This window comes from Amblyomma mixtum, chromosome 9 (assembly GCF_055824585.1).
Source record: "Amblyomma mixtum isolate Tamu chromosome 9, ASM5582458v1, whole genome shotgun sequence".
Taxonomy (NCBI): domain Eukaryota; kingdom Metazoa; phylum Arthropoda; class Arachnida; order Ixodida; family Ixodidae; genus Amblyomma; species Amblyomma mixtum.
In genome coordinates, this window is record NC_143020.1 from 110,753,243 (window position 1) to 110,772,092 (window position 18,850).

Sequence of the window (18,850 nt, forward strand, 5' to 3'; positions counted from 1 at the left end):
TTCAAACTGCTGTAATCTTGTAGCTAGAGCTTATCAGCTCAGTTTGCTGGCTAGTGCTGTAGTTCATTGTTATTACTATGTCTGTTGTAGCTTGCTTTCTTTTCCAAAGCGTGCTTATTGAACAAAAGACCACAAGAGGTCTCATCATTTTTTTCAAGCGCAAACTTGTGGTGGGCTGAAATATGGTTACCCAATGGCCTGAAACCTGCGAAATGAGCAGAGAGGCACACTTAGTGGTCTTATCACGACATATCATAAGAGCCAAGAAAACTGGAGAGCTATTTTCTTGCGAGTTACTAATTATGTACCCAAATGTAAGAAAAACAGAAAAGCAGTCTTGAATTAGCGTACTGAAATAACATATCCCAAAGGCAACCCTACCATTATTTTGTATCAAACATAAAACTGCTCCAGCCGTCAGCAGGTATAAAGGCTGCAACTTGTGAAAAAGAAGAATAGACAAATTTAGCCACTGATAAGTGTATTGCGAAGAGTTTCGTTTGAAAGCATTCCAGAAAGATCCCGTGAACAAACCCTACCACACTGTATTCAGATGTTTCCCATCTACGTATTTCTATTCTATGCAATAACTGCATTTTACTGATTTCTGAAAGTGAGATTTCTTCGATGCAATTTCTTTTTTTAGCAAAAAGAAAAATCTTTTGAAACCTTGAACTCAATTTTCTTTGCGACAATTTTCACTGTTATAAAGATGCAATGTGTACGTGCGTGTGTATTATGTTTGTATGTTGTGTACAGAGACTTATTTCAAGGTTGAAGATTGAAACAGTAGAGCGAATGTATGTTATAGCATCACTCACTTGATGCATTGATGAAGCATATAACAAGCGGTTGAGTGACATCTTTGACAAGATATGATGTGCAATACATGGCTTTGAAGAAAGTAGTCACGACCATGTCTTCAGCGCAAGCATTTTTTGAAGCTAAGGCTTTCTTCACTCGTTACTGTGTTCCTTTCTGTCTGCATTCCATATTTCCTTCTTTGTATTTCTACATTAATAGCTCTTTTGTAAAATCTATTTCAAAGGTACTCAACTTTGGTGTTCTTGAATTAGCTACTTTGAACAACTGTATTTTCTGCATGACAGCATCTTCTGTGTGGATTGCAAGTTTGTCTTGTTACAGGCTGCTGCCGAGATTTGAAATCTTTGTGGACGCCCAATTGCCACTGGAACTCTCTTGGACATCCTATGGATGTCCACAGGACGTCCAAGGAGTTTCAGTGTCTTAGACATCCCATGGATGTCCTAAATGTCCACATGACGCCCAAGGGAATTTCAGTGCCCAGTGGGCAATAACATGCCAGACTCGAGTGTTAGCCTAGGTGTTGAACCAACACCTGCAACACATATCAGTGGTACGTAGTACTTGTTTGTCATTGTGCAATACAGTTTTTTCAAATATAAATGAAGAGAATTGCTGCATTAATATTGAACAAGGTTTCGTGTGCAAACCGCAACCAAAGATGAGACATGTGCCACGGACTGGTTGTTAAAGGAATGTTCAATGAATAAAAGCATCTTTATTTAAAAAAGTGTGTGTTAGCCTGAAATGGTTGTTTTCATTTAATTTAAAGTGGCTAACCATGCCATTTACACATGCTATATATAACAGAAACAGAATAAATGTAAGGTTGTCAAGCTTTATACTGACAATATTTTTTCAATACCTTTGTGCAGGAACTATGGACAAGTTATGGGTGGAATTAGTTATGCTTGGGTTGAGATAATTTTTATTTTGTCTCACTGACTCAGCTGTCGAAAAGGGTCGTTAATTATTCCAGCATACCGAAACTAGCACAACTTAACAAGCACCTAATCACACTTTGTAGTTCATATGAGTGCCAACAGTCTCCAGTGATTTTACGTTAGTGTTCTATCAAGTACGGATGAGAGGTCAGTGTTGATTAGCGGTGTGCAATATTGGAATTTTCTAATATAAATAAGAAAAAGCACTTTCAAATATCATACCAAATGTGTGTTCAATGTGAAATAAAATTTAAGGAAAATAAACAGGCAAACATTGGTGTCCCAATTTTTCAAATCTGTGTATAGTCTTTGCAGCCCAAATTAAACAATACTAGACCGACTTCGTTAACTTGTGTTGTGTCATCCGAGTAACACGACGCCGTGGGCCAAGGTCCATTGTTTCAAACATACTGTTTTGCTTCTGTCCTGAAGCTGCATTGCTAGAAACCATCATTTTTACTCAAAAGCCCTATTCGTAAATATTTCTGACAGTTTTTGCTTAAACACACTGCAGGTACATCACGAACCCTACGGTCAGATACAACTTGCCTGCATTGAAACTCAGCCCGCATTTTGAAACCCCCACACACGATTCCTCCGCCGCAAAAAAGCAGTCCATTGGTTAAAGTTTTCTTGTTAACTTAAACAGGAAAATGATCACACGGCAAAATTACAAGCTCAAGAATCTTGGTGAGCTAGTTTCGTACAGCCAACTTAAAAAGCCGATACTGTCGATTGATCACCGTAGTAGTAGTACAGGATGCCACAGATCGTGACCCATTGCTACTAACTGCTGTTTTTCTTAAGTGATGTCCTACCATAGAAATAAACATCGAAATTTGAACTGCTTGAGATCACTAATGAAATGGTGATGATCTCAAACATGCATCCAACAACTAACTTCCCTGCAGAAATAAGGTAAAAAATGACTGAAGAAGAACTTGTAATGTGGCGACAATGGTCTGCTACAAAAACACCGGACTCCGAGGGGAAAAAAAAATTGGAGGGGACACTTAAGCTCCGCCTGAAGGATATGACGTGACAGAATTGTTGAGTTAATTCCCATATGTGCGGAATTGGTCATTCTCAACTTATGTTCATAGGTCCCTGGGAGTCCTCACACCACTCCTTCCGCAATGATGCAGCAGATAAGGGATACACCATTGCCTTGCGAGGCCCAAGTTGCTCTGCCAAAAAAAACCTCTAGCAATCAATAATTAATTTAACAGCCACCTGCCACGCTGGTCAGTTTGCACGCAGTCAGGTGGGTAGGTTGTGATGATGCCACAAGGTCACGCGACCTAGGTGTCAGCTCAGTTGCTTCTCTGTTAGGTGGCTACTTGGGGGACCCTACGCCACTCTATTGTAGTGGAGGCTACACTACTATAGCTAGAACGCATTTTGCCGTGAGTCTCCAAATGACCTTGAAACGACCTTGAGATAGGTCATGGCTAGTCGACCGGCCGACCTCTCCTCCTCTTTCATTAAAATTCCTTTCTCGCTCATGGCTAATGCTGCTATGCAATATACCTGGACCACCTTTTAGGTTGAACTTTGGGGCCTTGACATTTGACCTTGAACAGACATTGAATTTCAACCTTGCAAGTTGTCGGCACAGGCAGTAAGAAAGCCACGTGGTAATCGCGTTGCGTCACGTGATTCAGTTCACAGTTGTGACGTCGGGTATGTGGCATACATAACCAGAGCTGTGCTCGACTTAAGACGCTATGAATGGAGGCAAGCGTGCTGAGGAGCGCATGTATAGTGAAATACATCTTTGAACATTGTGGCAAGCCGCTTCCGACTATGCGGCAGATGGTCACTTTACAGCAGGCTTATCAGATTTACTAAAGATAAACCGTGTTTAATTATGATTATGTAGCTTTCGCTATGTGAAACTCTGTTCGGCAGAGTTGAACCACTGTATAACTTTTTTTTCACTCACAATGCCGACAAAACTGACGCTGGTTTCCTGGGTAACGGGACCTTTAAGGCTGTTGCGTTAAAAATGTAGCTGTGCGCAGCCACGAGTCCCAAGGAGAGGTGAGATTAGAAAGTGCTGGGATAGGGTTGCCGTGACTGGCGCAGGGTAGGAATATTTGGAGAGCGATTGGGAGAAGTCACTGGCCTGCAGTGAATGTAATCATGTTTATGGAATGATGCAAAACATTGGAATGGTTGTGCTTTGTTGCAGGCAGCCATACGTCTTTAAACATTTTTGAGTAAGTGACTTTTCAGTTGTTTTTACGATCGACTATATAGTGTGCTTCATGCAGACTGGAACTGAATGGCCAAGAAAATCGCGGAAAAGTTTCAGAAATGCAAAAAAAACCTTGACAAGAAAATCACGGGAAAGTTTCAGAAATGCAAGGAAAAACCTTTACGGAATTGCTATTTGTTACAAGACGCTCTTGTAGATGGCGCCAGCTGTACCGGCAACGCACCCTCCGCTTCCTCCGCTGTCGGAGAAGCAGCCAGCCACTCCCGCAGGCGATGCGCCCAGCCGCCAAGCGCACGGGCCCGACGGCCGCCGTCCTCCTCACCCTCTTATATACAAGTGGCAGACGACTCGGATTCCACGGCGTCCCCACTTGAACAGCTACGCAGCAGACCCAGCCATGTATTCCTCCTAATCAGACCTATGTAGCCCAGACTGTAATAAACGTTCAATAATCCCCATCTAAAAGAAGTCCTCAGTTAATTGAGTCATCCTAGATTAGACAGGCACGAAACATGGTGTCAGAAGTGTAAAATTACCGCCAACGCCTCAACATGGAGAAGATTCCGCCACCTGCGAAATTCGAAACCATTGGCAACGCAGCGGAACAATGGAGAGCCTTCAAGCAGAGCTTCACGCTGTACCTCAAAGCAACCAACACAGCGAAAGCACCGTCCGACCGGCAAGTAGCACTTCTTTTGACCGTCGGAGGCTCCACGCTTCTTGACATTTATAACACTTTGGACTTCGGGAAACCAACAGGATCAAGACCACACCCAGAATTTGACTACACGCATGTGATAAGCCTTCTCGACGCGCATTTCTTACCGAAGCATAACGAACTGTACTCGCGATACGTCTTCCGCTCACGAATGCAGCAACAGGAAGAGCAGTTCGATGACTTTCTGACCGACCTGAAATTGAAAGCGCGCGACTGCGGGTTCGGGAACGAACGAGACAAATTGATCCGCGACCAGATCGTCTGTGGAATTTACGACGAGAGAGCGCGAGCGGACATTCTAAAGCTCGATGACCCAACCCTCGAGAGAGTTGTCAAAGTGTGTCTTGCTCATGAGGCTACAAAACAGCAAATGAAAGCATTTAAAGAGGGATCAGCTGCAAGCAACAGCGAAGTTCACACTGTGAAAAAGCAGCACCGTCGCAACTATGCCAGTAAAAGTCTAAAAGAAGAAAGGAAACCTCCGTTGATGGCGAATCTTCCGAAATGCAAGTACTGCGGAAGGAGCCACGAACGCAAAAGAACAGCCTGCCCAGCTTGGAAACAAGTGTGCGTTAAGTGCAGAAAGCGAAACCACTTCGCAGCAGTGTGCAAAGGCAGCAGGGCAGTGGCTAGTCTGGAGGTCGATAGCGACGAAGGGGACATTTTGGCAGTTAAGAGCGAAAAGCCCAGCTCAGTCTGCACGCTCTTGGAAGTGAACGGAAACAAAGTAAAGTTTCAAGTAGACAGTGGAGCGGCAGTTGACGTGATTACAGCCAAATACGTCCAGCCACAGCAGCTTAGAGCGAGCGCAACGACACTGCGGACATGGAACGGAAGCAAAGTTTACTCCAAAGGCAAAGCCCAGCTTGAGGTCACTGCCAAAAATGGAAAGAAGCATGTCTTGGAGTTCGTAGTTGTTGGAGATGAGCTCACACCTCTCAGTGGGAGGAAGACAGCAGAAACCATGGGTCTCATAACAATCGATTATGATCTGGTAGCTACAGTTAACGCTCCAGAGGAAGACTTCACAAAGCGCATAGTGGAAAAATTCCCAGACGTCTTTGGAGAAGCACTAGGGACGCTGCCGGGAACAGTACATCTGGTAACAAAACAGGATGCAGTCCCGAAAGCGATAACAAGCTGCAGAGTGCCTGTCAGCATAAAACCACAGCTTGAAGAAACCTTGCAAAGCATGGAGAGAAGAGGAGTAATCAAAAGTGTCACCGAGCCAACCGAGTGGGTGAGCCGAATGGTAGTGGCGATGAAGAAAAATGGCGACATGAGAGTGTGCATTGACCCACAAGCGCTAAATGAAGCGTTAGAACGAGAGCGCCACACATTGCCCATTCTCGACGACGTCTTGCCAGAGCTTGCAAAAGCCAAGATCTTTTCAAAACTAGACCTACGAGAAGGGTACTGGCAATGCTGCCTCGATGAAGAGTCAAGTCTAAAGACCACGTTTCAAACGCCCAACGGCCGATATCGATGGCTGCGCCTACCATTTGGGTTAGCGGTCAGCAGTGAAATATTTCAGAAGAGACTGCAAATGGCACTTGAAGGACTAAACGGAGTTCTGTGCATAGCAGACGACATCCTCGTCTATGGAGTTGGTGAAACTGAAAAGGATGCTCTTGAAGATCACGACAGAAAGCTCGAAAACCTAATGCAGAGATGCAGACAGACTGGTATACGTCTGAACAAGAACAAGACGCAACTTCGCATGAGCACAACAGTCTTCATGGGACACGTGCTGACAAAAGAAGGACTGAAAGTGGATCCAGAGAAAACAAAGGCAATTCAAGAAATGCCTCGACCAACCGATATCCAAGGCGTACAGCGGTTTTGCGGAATGATCAATTACCTGTCCAGATTCCTGCCCGGAATTTCACGAGTGTTAGAACCACTGAGGAAGCTCACAGTGAAAGACACACCGTGGCACTGGGGAGAAGAACAAGAACAAGCATTCCAGAAGGCAAAAGATGCAGTGACAAGAGCTCCTATTCTAGCATACTTCGACACGCGAAAGCCAGTTGAAATACAATGTGACGCCAGCGACCTCGGACTTGGAGCGGCTCTCATCCAAGAAGGAAAACCTGTATCTTTCGCCAGCAGAGCACTAACACCGACAGAAAGTCGCGATGCCCAGATCGAGAAGGAAATGCTAGCGATCGTATTTGCATTGCAGAAATTCCATCAGTACACCTTCGGAACAGCTACAACGATCATCAGTGATCACAAGCCTCTTCAGTCCATCATGAAAAAAAGACTCGATCAAGTGCCAAGACGACTGCAAGGTATGATACTGCAAACGCAAAGGTATAACATCAACATCGAGCACAGACCAGGGAAAGAACTACTTCTAGCTGACACGATGTCGAGGGCATTCCTTCCCAACCGCGACAGTGAAAGTGAACTAGAAAGCATCAACGTTGTGAACTACCTGCCAGTGCGCAAGGAAACCCTGGAAAAAATCCGCAAAGCGACGGAGAAAGATGACTTCCTGCAAAAGCTAAAGTCAATCATATTGTCAGGATGGCCACAAGAAAAGCACCAAGTGCCGCGAGACATGCGCGTCTACTACCCATTCAGAGATGAACTCACAGTGGAGGAGGACCTCATCTACAAGGGATTACGACTGCTCATCCCATTGTCTCTGCGCCGTGAGATCAAAGAGAAACTTCACGCATCGCACATGGGAATTGAGAGCTGTCTTCGGCGTGCACGCGAGTGTGTATTCTGGCCCAGGATGAACACAGAACTGAAGGATTACATCGCAAGGTGCGAAGTGTGTCAGAAGCATGCGCATTCCCAACAACGAGAGACACTCATCCCTCATCCGGAACCGAGTTATCCGTGGGAAAGAGTCGGATGCGACATCTTCGAGTATAAGGGGAAAAACTTTCTCGTTACAGTCGACTATCTCAGCAACTTTTGGGAAGTAGATCAGCTGCAGACGACAACTTCAACCCAAGTGATCCTAAAGCTGAAAGCTCACTTTGCTAGATACGGGATTCCAAGAATTCTGGTGAGCGACAACGGACCCCAGTTTGCGAGCGAGGAGTTCGAGAGGTTTGCTAAAAGCTGGAACTTCGAACACAAAACGTCAAGTCCAGGTTATCCACGTTCGAATGGAATGGCCGAATCAGCGGTAAAAACGAAAAAAATGCTATTGAAAAAAGCGGAAGAAAGCAAGTCAGAACCGCAATTGGCATTCCTAGATTTTCGAAATACACCCCTGCAAGGATTAAACGCCAGCCCGGCACAACTGCTCATGGGTCGCCGCACCAGAACGACACTGCCGACCACAGCAAAGCTGCTTGAACCCGAAACGATAAACGTGACCGGCAAGAGGCAGGCAAGAAGACAACGAACAATCTTTTATCATGACAAACATGCCAAGGACCTGCCAACACTGAAAGAAGGACAAGGTGTGACTGTCCGACCGATTAGAAGCGGACCATGGTCTAAAGGAACCGTGACAAAAAGAATTGATGACAGATCGTATGAAGTTAACGTGGGAGACAGCGTTCTGAGAAGGAACCGCGTGTTTATAAGAAGCCCACCGAAGAGTGCAACCAGCAACAAGGAACAAGAACAGAGAGAGCTTGAGTCCGAAGAAGGAAATGCTGAAACGGGAGACAACCAAACCAATGACACTGAACAGCAAGAAACCCAGCAGCGCCCTGATGTGACTCGCACGCCGGCACGACCTCAAAGAACAAGAATGCTCCCAAAGCGACTTCACGATTACCTGGTTGGATGACGGCAAGCTACAAAAAAGGGAGGATGTTACAAGACGCTCTTGTAGATGGCGCCAGCAGAAATAGCTCAGACCACTATCTCCCATTACTAACACCTTAAAAAGAAAGGCTTAAAGGAAGTTCACACTTCCCTAATCTTGTTCAGATGGCATGAAGTTGTTAAAAAAAAATTATGCAGAGCAAATTTTTTTATGCACTATCATCGGCACATCCATTATTGCAAAAGGGTGGAGGAGACATTTAACCTCAGCCTTAAGGGTATGACACTATAGTGTTAATGGGTTAATCCCCTACTTTAACGGAACTGGCCGTTTTCTACTTTAACGGAATTGGCTGTTTTCTACTTTACACTCACAGACTCCTGCTAGTCCTCGTACCACTTCTGACCCAGTGGTGCAGCGGTTAAGCTATGAGCCACTGCCCCGCAATGGAAGGTGCTGCCATCAGTGGGGCTTGTGAGACCGAGGTTACTCTTACTAAGCAACCTCTCGAGAGTGACCATTAACTGCCACCTCTGCAGTGGGCAGTTAGCTCACAATCCGATGGGCGCGTTGTGATCACATCACAAAGTCAGGTGACCTATGTGACCCACCTTCCACCTAGATTGCTTCTTGGGATTTTTCGTGAATTTTTCGCCCATGGCCAACGACGACGACGCTGGCTTTTGTGAAATGGGACCCTTAATGCTGTAGCATTAAAGTGTCCGGTGTCCGCATATGAAGCCTTGGTTGACAGAGGCAAAGGGGAGAGATGAGTATTCCCCCTCCACTTTCAAAGGAGAGGAACATGGGAGGGGAAAGTGGAGTAGGGAAGAGGAAGAGAGTGTGGGAGCCAACAGGCAGCAAGAGGGACACCGCAGTCGTCAATCGGAATCATCGTGAGGGGAGAGTGTAATGGGAGTATGGTGAGTCACACGATGATTGGACAGGATCATGTGATCTGCTCACATGGTCTGAACCCGTCAGCGGCTACTCCATCGGATACAAGCACACTTTGCCGCATCAATCACACTGATTGTGCTTTTTTTTTTCAATATTTTCGAGTTCAACTTGCGACATAGAGTTTATTTCAGTAAAAGAGCATATAGTGTATGAAACGAAATCACATCCTTCCGGATATCACTGTGTAGAGATTGAAAGACGAAGATAAGGTAGTAGAAATAAATATCTACGAAAGACCAGGAATGGAAGGAAGTCTTCATATCTTTGGTACGAAGCATTGTGCGTGCTAGGCTGTTGATCTGTGCAAAAAAATAAAACATCAAAGTAATACACCCTCTGCATGAAATAATTGCCTATAGTAATAGTAATAATATCCTTAAAATAAAGGCCTGAAATAAAAAACAAAGCTGTGGCAAAAATGCCCACTGAAGGAATGCATCTTCCTCGACTAAGCACAGTTCTCTCATTAAAAAATCACGTATGCAAAATTGATCACACCATTTTTCTTACAACTTAGAAATGTGTAAAAGCACCCATTAACAGGAAATAGACACCTAGTTAAAATAAGTACGCATTTTCACTACATATACAATGGTTTTCTGTTAAAAACGAATGAACAGCCACTTTTATACATACAGTAGAACCCCACTACAGTAAACTCTGTTATAGTAAAAACTCGGATATAGTAACTTGAAGATGCGGTCCCATATCACCTTCCATAGACAACCATACATTTTTTTTTTTCGGTCACAGTAGATTTTTTTTCCAGAAGAAACGGCGATAGTAAAGAGCGCCTGGCCATGGCGAGCGACGTACAGTCGGGGACAAAAGTCTCCGGACCACGTGTTCCTCTAACGAAGCCGATAGCTTTGCTATTCGTCGGCGGCTGGAGACCACAATTGTGGAGGTAAAAGTTAAATTTTTGTTCTTTCATCTCCATAAGTGCGGTCTCTAGCCGCTGTCTGATAGTAGAGCTATAAGCTTCGTTTGAGGAACACGTGGTCCGAAGACTTTTGTCCCCGACTGTACGTCCTGCGGAATGATGACATCGCGGCATGCGCGGTCTAGAGTCGCGGGGGCAGAGATACCGAATACGATAATACGGCGCTCTTTGAGGTGGCTTCGCCACCAAGCTAGAGAGCCGCAAGGAGAAGCCAACTTTTCGAAAACCTTAAGGCAAAGCACGCGGAGCGCACGGAAAAATTTAAGCTCGCTACGAACATACAAAGAAGGCGGAGCGGGTCGCTGAGAAAGGAAAGCCAGTAAGGGTGCCATGAGGAGTAGAAAAAGGAAGAAAAGGGCGTGCGTTCATAGCACGGCGGCAGCGCGAAGCGCAGGGAAGCGTCCGCAAAAATCAGAGGCACATGCTCAACTGTGTCGCGCGTTTCTTAACAGCTGCCTCTTAAATGATGCTAAGGCCACGGAAGACAACGGTGTGATCATGCTGCAAAGCTTTGGTTTTCACATGGAATCAAACTCACTTTATTTTCACAGCCACATTATATTTGTGTAAATGCAGTACTTCCGCAAGATGTAAACGAAGTCGGAAACGTGATAACATGCGATAACTGAAAATACTAGTATCACATAAAGAGGTAGTAAGGGCGGTATGCAAGGTACTTCTGAGCATTTCTTTTTAAACCAAACACTTCATGCTTAGTAAGCAGCCAGGAGAGCATAGTCGGAGCCATGCCATCACCAACGACTGATAAAGAAAAGATTTTTGCCGGTCCGAGCTGTTTACTATAGTGGGGTTCTACTGTAGTAGCGCATTTACAAGTTTAAGGCAAAGAAACCAGTACACGAAAACAAGGTCCAAGTACGCAAACGTGAAACATCACTTAAATGTGCTTAGTGAAGTTCTAGCGTTGAATACTTGAAGAAACAAAAATACGGAAGGCTTTTTTACAGTCTTGTCCTATTTACAAGATATCACTTCGTTCTTAAAGGTCATGCTGATGCCAGTACGCTTAGCAACACATCTATGAGCCCACTGACTGTCATACAGTTAAAAAAAAAAAAAAGGCTGGCGGTTTAGCATTGCTAAGCAGGAAATATTGTGCAAAAGCACAGTTTTTTGCACCTAGACACCACCGCCACGCATACATCAAAGAGCTACTGACGTGTCCACTGCCCAGGGAACCAGTTATGTGCTTGCTGATTTTGAGAAAAGGAAAGGCACATAACTGCCTTAATTTGTAGCTGGACCCCACCATCTACTCACAACGTGACTGAGGAGTACAGTCACCACATTAAGGTCAGTGTGCAAAACGCAGTTATGCTGAAGGTTCGGCAACACGAGAGGCCAGGTAGCAATGTTGCACACAGCAACGTAGAGGATTCATCAACACAGCAGCGAAATGCCGCCATTGTCGGCGCCCAACAGGAGCAAGCGATTCAGGGGCAGGACAGCCATCGAAGCGATGACTCCACGGAATGTTTCCGACCGCAGCTTAGTGCTCGTGAACGCAGCCTGAAAGGCAAAAGAAATTAAAAAACAAATCATATCCTTAATACTGAGAAGTCACTGGAGAAGATTACTGCGTAGTTTCACCTTGTCGGTGAAAACACAATGACACTCCTTGGCTTTCTTGTACGAGACAACAGCACATGCTTCAAGTGCATCAAAGACAAAAGGAGAGACAGGCTGACTGATTGCATCCTCAATTATGGCACCAAGTTACCAGTGCACGTTTCCCTACTATCCCTCAAGTGTCAAACACATCAAATGGACAGACAGTGGATTAAAACCAAATCTAGCTTGATGAGAAGAGATGGATTTTCTTGCAAAATTTTGAAGAATGTCTCAATGATGAACTGTTTGTATGAAGGTGCAGCAGTGAAAGATAAAAGGTTCACAGGGCACATACTGCACAAGAATTTTTTACCAGACAAAGAAGACTCATACACAAGAGAGAACCATGCAGGACAGGCCCTTGCCCTGTGTAGTTCTCTCGTGTCCGTGTCTTCTTTTGCTGGTAAAAAAATTCTTCTGCATGCCACATCAACAGCCCCACTATTCAGCCTTGCTTGATACTGCAGAAATGCTGATTGCCATCACGCTGTCACCACGTACAGTTAATACAGTTAAATTAAGAAAAGGGCGTGATTTTTTTGCTACCAGAAGAATTTTATAACACGCAATTTTTGCATGAAGACTAGAAAGGGCAATGCACACAACAGAAACCAAAATGAGAAAACTGAAGGTTAAATCACCTTGCAAATGCTCACAAAAAAAAAAAAAAAACATTACCGTATTTATTCGAATCTAGGCCGATAGTTTTTAAAAAAAAACGAGATGTAGAACTCTTATGTCGGCTTAGATTCGAGGATTTCGTTTCGAGGTTTCGTATTCGTAAAATACGAATAAATGTAGCACGCAGGTGGCGCCCCCACAAAACGCCAACGAAAGACAGCACTGTAGCCGTTGCTATCCGTAGCCGTTGCTATCTGTAGCCGATACATGAGCACTGGCTGCCATTTTGGCCTTGTTCTGTTATCGTGCGGTGGCGTGAGCACATTCGCAGCAGTGAAGTTTTCGTGCGTGGTTTTTATCACCAGCACCATGGCACCAAACAGGCGGTGCCATTATAGTGCCGCCTTCAAGCAGAAAGTTATACTCGCTGCAGAGCAGTCGTCAAATCTTCAAGACGGGCGGGACTTCGGCGGCTGATCCCGGGCTGGCGTTGCATGTCTCCTCGCCCAAACGCCAGCCCGGGATCAGCCTGAGCGGGTTCCTGGCAATAAATGTCGTTTGTGTGCTGTACCTCTTGTTCGCAGTTGTTTTTTTGGCCGGCCTACAATCGAGGTAAGTTTTTTTTTTTCTGTGGCCTTCAACTTTCGGGTCTCGGCTTAGAATCGTGGCCGGCCTAGATTCGAGTAAATATGGTACTCGAAGTCACAAATATGGACAAATGTTAAATGTTTCGAGATTACACTGATAGTGTGAGTGCGGCAGCAACCACCGCCATCATCTCCTCTGCTGCAAGGTGTGGGGTAGCGGATAGCGGGAGAGTGGAACGAGTTGGAGGCAGCTGCTTCTTTCTGTACCATTTTTGTAGGGCTAAAAACACCTGTCATTCGTAGAAAAAGAGCGGCAACGTCAGCCACCTTTTCATCGATAGTAGTGTGCACGTTGATCTTGTTAGCAGTGGTCCCAGATACGACGCCAGCATTGTGCAAGCCTAGGCAAGTCACGGGCTCTGTCGCACCTGGCAGAGGGAAAAAAAGGGGTGAGAAGTCAGAAATAAGCACGCAAGTCAAGTTCGGTTATGCCGTGTAAGCACATTTTTGCGCCCTCTAAAAAACCACAAAAAATCTGTGAGCCACGAGGCTGAAAGCAGCATTTTGTGGTAAGCATGGTCAAAGCATGATTTCTACTTAAAGGTGCACTGAAGAGGAATCTGAACTAGTCTTTTTGCCGCGAGAACTCGATCTACACGTTCCTAGCATTCTTAGAAACTTAGATTTATTGCCCTGTGTGTGGCCGATTTCCCTAATTAAATCGAATTAACGCCCGGCTCCCGTCTTTTTTTTTTTAATTCTCCCTCGTACGGTGGGCGGAGTCGACCAATGCGGGGAGTGCCTTTCACCCAGTCCCGTGACGGCTTGCTGCTCTGCCATCGGCGGAGTAATATGTAGTAGTCCGTAGAAGCAATTAGTCCACGCGTATTTTTATTTCTGCGGGCTTATTTTGCAGTTATATTATCTGCAAATGAAACTATTTATTTGCGGAAACCTAAAAAACAAAATGAAGCGAAAGCAAAGCCTCCACGGAGCTGGCTGAAAGGCACTCCCCGCGTTGGTAGACTCCGCCCACCGTACAAGGGAGAATTAAAAAAAAAAAGGTGGGAGCCGGGCGTTAATTCGTTTTAATTAGGGAAATCGGCCACACAGGGCAATAAGTCGCAGTTTCTAAGAATGCTGGGAACGTGTGGAACGAGTTCCCGCGGCAAAAAGACGAGTTCAGATTCCTCTTCAGTGCACCTTTAAGAGTGTTTCAGTAGAGCGGCCGTTCATGCATCTAATGCTTTGGCGGAACACAACGCATCAACAGGATACCCCAATGATTGGGACGAAGCATCTATTATTGCCACAGAGAACAACTTATCATCGCACCACCTTTTGGAATCGCTCCACGTACACAGCACCAAGAATGCTCTTAACAGACCACGTGGTAATCTGCCAGAAATGTATAATTACACAATTTTAACCGTATATAAGCCACTGTCTTTCCATGCAGCTCTGTATGTGATCAAGGGACCCGTATGGGCCCTGAAACGTGTTTCCTTGCGAAGAATTTGTTAGCTGTCAACAAAAGCTTAAAGCCATTACCTTGCGATTTGAAGGGATCATTGCTTTTCATAGAAGGGCACACTGGAGACAGTGTACACTATATAATAAAATATAAGAAACACTTCTGAAAGACAAAAAAACAATGCATTGTATTTCACTGAGAGTTGTTGCATAGTGGGATGCAATAGTAATGGCAATGTTACATCGGAAGATGTTAAGCTTGTTTTATACAATTTTCAATGCCAAATTAAAGCTATAAATCCTCATTTCTTCTATGTTTCTATGCTAGATCTTTACACTATCAGGCATTATCTTTGTATTTCCACCATAATCTGATAACACATATTGGTCAGTTGTCATAAAATTGTAAGCAAGACGAATTTTACCCTTGAGGTGGTAGTGCAGCTTCGTTTCCACTGCATTCCACACAGAGATGGAATGGTCCAGAGACGATGAGATGAAGTAGGTGTCGTTGAAGGCCTTTGTCTAGAATAATAATAAAAAAACCACACAAGGTGGGTCTCACACCGACTACCGTATTTACTTGCATAATGAACACATTTGCATAATGAATGCACCCTTAACTCTCGCTGTCAAAAAGTAAAATTTTTCATCCCTTGCATAACAGACGCACCCCTTCCTCTTCGGACAGAGTCGACTGATAACGGTAAGAAATGCTAGCGGGCACCCTTTTTAGAACACCACAGTAACATAAATCCTAATCTGTGAAATGTCAAGACTGCTCACACATCAGCCTAAGGCACGAACAGCCAATAAGAATGTCCCACAAGGAGTCCGAGAACCAATAGAAACCATGCCAGATCACAAAGGTTGTCACTGTTAAGTCTGCCATATGAAGCAATGTATAAAAACTTGTTGCAGTTGAGTATCACACTGAATGCAGTGAGTTGTGCTACAGTGAACAACGGCTGCGCTGTCTTTACACATCATTATGAACTCAAGAAGAACATTTTGCTAAGCTAGTTAGTGCTTCATTCTCTTGTGTAAAAAAAGTTAGTGCAACATAAAAATTTTCGCAAGTGAAAAAGACAGGACAACACGCTAGCATGTTGTCCCATCTTTCCTGTCTGCCAGAAGGGTTCTACCGAACAGGCTGAATTCAATTTGCACTCAGTGGCTCTTCAGCTATGCAACTAAGGAACAAAACAAAACAGATGTGTGGATGACAGCCATTCGATTCGGCTGAAAACTGAAGCCAGCAGCTCCAGACTTCATACTTGTAGAATCTCGCCATCGTGGGCCACCCACGAGCCAAGCATGAAGCCCGTCCTGACGTCAAGCACCGACATGACCCCCGAGCTGTGCCCCACCGCGAGCCAGTTGCCGCTGGGGCCCACGGCCAGGGACCGGATGAGACCGGCCGAGCCGATCGACACCCGCAGCTCGTGGGTGTAGCGCATGGTGCGGGCGTCCAGGAAGCTGCAGTCATGGAAACAAAACAAAACCAAAACGTACAGTAACTTTCAAGGCCGACATGGCTTTACCAGCTGCAAGATTCAACTCTGTCTGTAGAATTCTGTACACTAGTCAAAATGAATTGAATTGAATTCAGTAGAACTAACCGAACAGAACGCTAATATTGAGTACTTTTAATTAAAGGTGCACTGAAGAGGAATCTGAACTCGTATTTTTGCCGCTGGAACTCGATCTACACATTCCGACCGTTCTTAGAAACTTCGAATTATTGCCCCGTGCGGCCGATTTTCATAATTTAAATCGGATTAAACGTCCCAGCTCCCGCCTTTTTTTCTTTAATTCCCCGCAAACGGTGGGAGGAGTCGACCAACCTTTCACCCAGTCCCGTGGCGGCTTGCCGCTCTGCCATCGGCAGAGTGATACGTAGCGATCGGCAAAAGCAAAGAGTCCACGCGTATTTTTATTTCTGTGGGCTTAATTTGCAGCTATGTTGTCTCTGACTGCATCTATTTATTCATGGAAACCTAAAAGAAACAAAATAAAAGCGAAAGCAAAGTTGCCACGCGACTGTCTGAAAGGCACTCCATACGTTGGTCGACTCCTCCCACCGTATGCGGGGAATTGAAAAAAAAAGGCGGGAGCCGGACGTTAATTCATTTAATTACGGAAATCGGCAGCACAGGGCAATAAATCGAAGTTTCTAAGAATGCTGGGAACATGTAGATTGAGTTTCCCCGGCAAAAAGACGAGTTCAGATTCTTCTCCAGTGCATCTTTAACCCTTTAACCCCCAAATTTCTGAAAAACATACCACAATTGTAAAACTGTTTCGGAGATATTCGGTGAAATGCCTGTTGTCAACCTTAAAACCCAAGCTGAAGGCACAAAACGTGTTTCATGGACAACTATCACCCTCTAGTGTTGAATATTGCGACTAATGCAATTGCCAACCGTGACATGTCTTTGGCAATGGGAGCAATGCAACATCAGGCCAGATGAGTGTGACTCATCATCGGCGATATTGGTGCAATCCTCCATGATCAGTACAGCTAGGGGTTTGTGGTTAAAGGGTTTGTTGAGGATTTTGCGGGGTCGCAGCGGAGCGCCAGAGAGAGACGACCAGCGTGGCAGGCTTCTAGTTCCGGACTGCGCGTGCCGGGCGTGCGCTCCGAGCACGCGCTGTCGTTCTTTATTTTCTTTTGTCGCGGGAACGCCGATCTCAGCGCCTGCGCTTTATAGCGTCGCCGGGCGCTACATTTTGCGGGGTCGCAGCGGAGCGCCAGAAAGAGGCGAACAGCGTGGCAGGCTTCTAGTTCCGGACTGCGCGTGCCGGGCGTGCGCTCCGAGCACGCGCTGTCGTTCTTTATTTTCTTTTGTCGCGGGAACGCCGATCTCAGCGCCTGCGCTTTATAGCGTCGCCGGGCGCTACAGGTTAAATAGAACTGAATAAAAGATCAGCAGTGATTTATAGCTTGACTAAAATGGTGGGAAATAGGAAATCTCAGTGACAACAGGACAGTAGTAATGCATGCAGTAAGTTGCAGCTGACAATCTACAGTTTAAACATGCTCTGACTGGCCCCTACAAGTGCAGTTATATTCACTTACATAACTCACTGCAGTTATATACACATAATAAAGTACAACTTATTGCAGACACTGTGAGGTAGGCTGCAATGGAAGGAAAGGGGGGATGCTCTGACGCAAGACCTAAACTTGATATTCGCAGGTTGTATTTGCATTCATTCGAGTACATTTGAGAACTGCCAGTAAGAATCAGGATACAGACAGCTGGAATGACAGCACTACAGCAGCTGCTGCAAAGGCCAGTATGACTGTATTCTCACCGAACAGTCGAGTTTGACGTGGCGGCCAGAAATGTGGTGCTTGGAGATGGCATTGCGAGCAACACTGTGACCGGCTGGGTCTTGCTCGAGTCGAACTGCTTCAGGCATGAGCCCATGAAGGGATCCCAGATCTGCAATACGGTAAGCATCATGTGGCATCCCTCTGAAGCATTACATTATCTTCATGATCTTAGGCTGACTAAAATACAAGACAATGCAGAGATGCATGACAGAACAGCAGAAAGGACACCAACACATGTGCAGGACTTGCAGCTTCGAAAGGATCAAAGCTACACGGTTATTGCTACAAATACAAAACACATCATGAATACAAAAAGAATTTTATCGCCAAAATTTTACTGCCGATTAAGGAAATGCAACTCCCCAATGTTTTTCGCAGTTCAGAAGTTAGGAGCATTTGTTCCAAACTTGGCATGTCCAGTAAGGGAGGACTCACAGGACAGATTATTTTCCTTTATAAACCTGAGTGCCATGTAATGCAACGCCCTTGAACTTTTGTCCTAACTAGAGAACCTAGGCAAGCTGGTAGGTGTTCATGACTAAACAGCACAAACAAAACGATCATGGAGGAAAGATCCACATGTGCTGTCTTGTTTTATTTGCCGCCGTCTTGTCTGCGCTCTTTAACTATGAACACTGAACCCTACTGCAGATGGTTCCACTGTAGTGTCTCCATTGATGTCATATTCGTTTAAACCCTTTCGAATACAGTGCACAATACCAAATACACTAAAAAATTCCAGCAACCACGAAGAAATTTCTTGACTTGGCAGAGCATGTTACCAGCTTACAGTAATATTGGTGAATTCCGTGGTGTATCGAAGTTCAGAAATCAATTTTGG

The 18,850-nt window shown here is 45.1% G+C and overlaps 1 protein-coding gene across 2 annotated transcripts in view; it reads right to left on the reverse strand.

Moving 5' to 3' along the window:
* Positions 1–11,573: 11,573 nt before the first annotated feature.
* Wdr81 (WD repeat domain 81) overlaps positions 11,574–18,850 on the reverse strand; it is a 60,323-nt gene continuing 53,046 nt past the window's right edge. The window contains exons 29-33 of one of the 2 annotated variants that reach the window (XM_089561376.1): positions 17,988–18,118; positions 15,944–16,145; positions 15,092–15,191; positions 13,521–13,621; positions 11,574–11,883 (exon numbers count right to left, since the gene is read on the reverse strand). In XM_089561376.1, coding sequence (XP_089417502.1) covers positions 11,755–11,883; positions 13,521–13,621; positions 15,092–15,191; positions 15,944–16,145; positions 17,988–18,118 — 663 coding nt within the window. In that variant the 3' untranslated portion in view covers positions 11,574–11,754. Of the gene's footprint in view, positions 11,884–13,520; positions 13,622–15,091; positions 15,192–15,380; positions 16,146–17,987; positions 18,119–18,850 lie in introns of those variants that run through there. The other variant, XM_089561375.1, reaches the window with a different exon arrangement.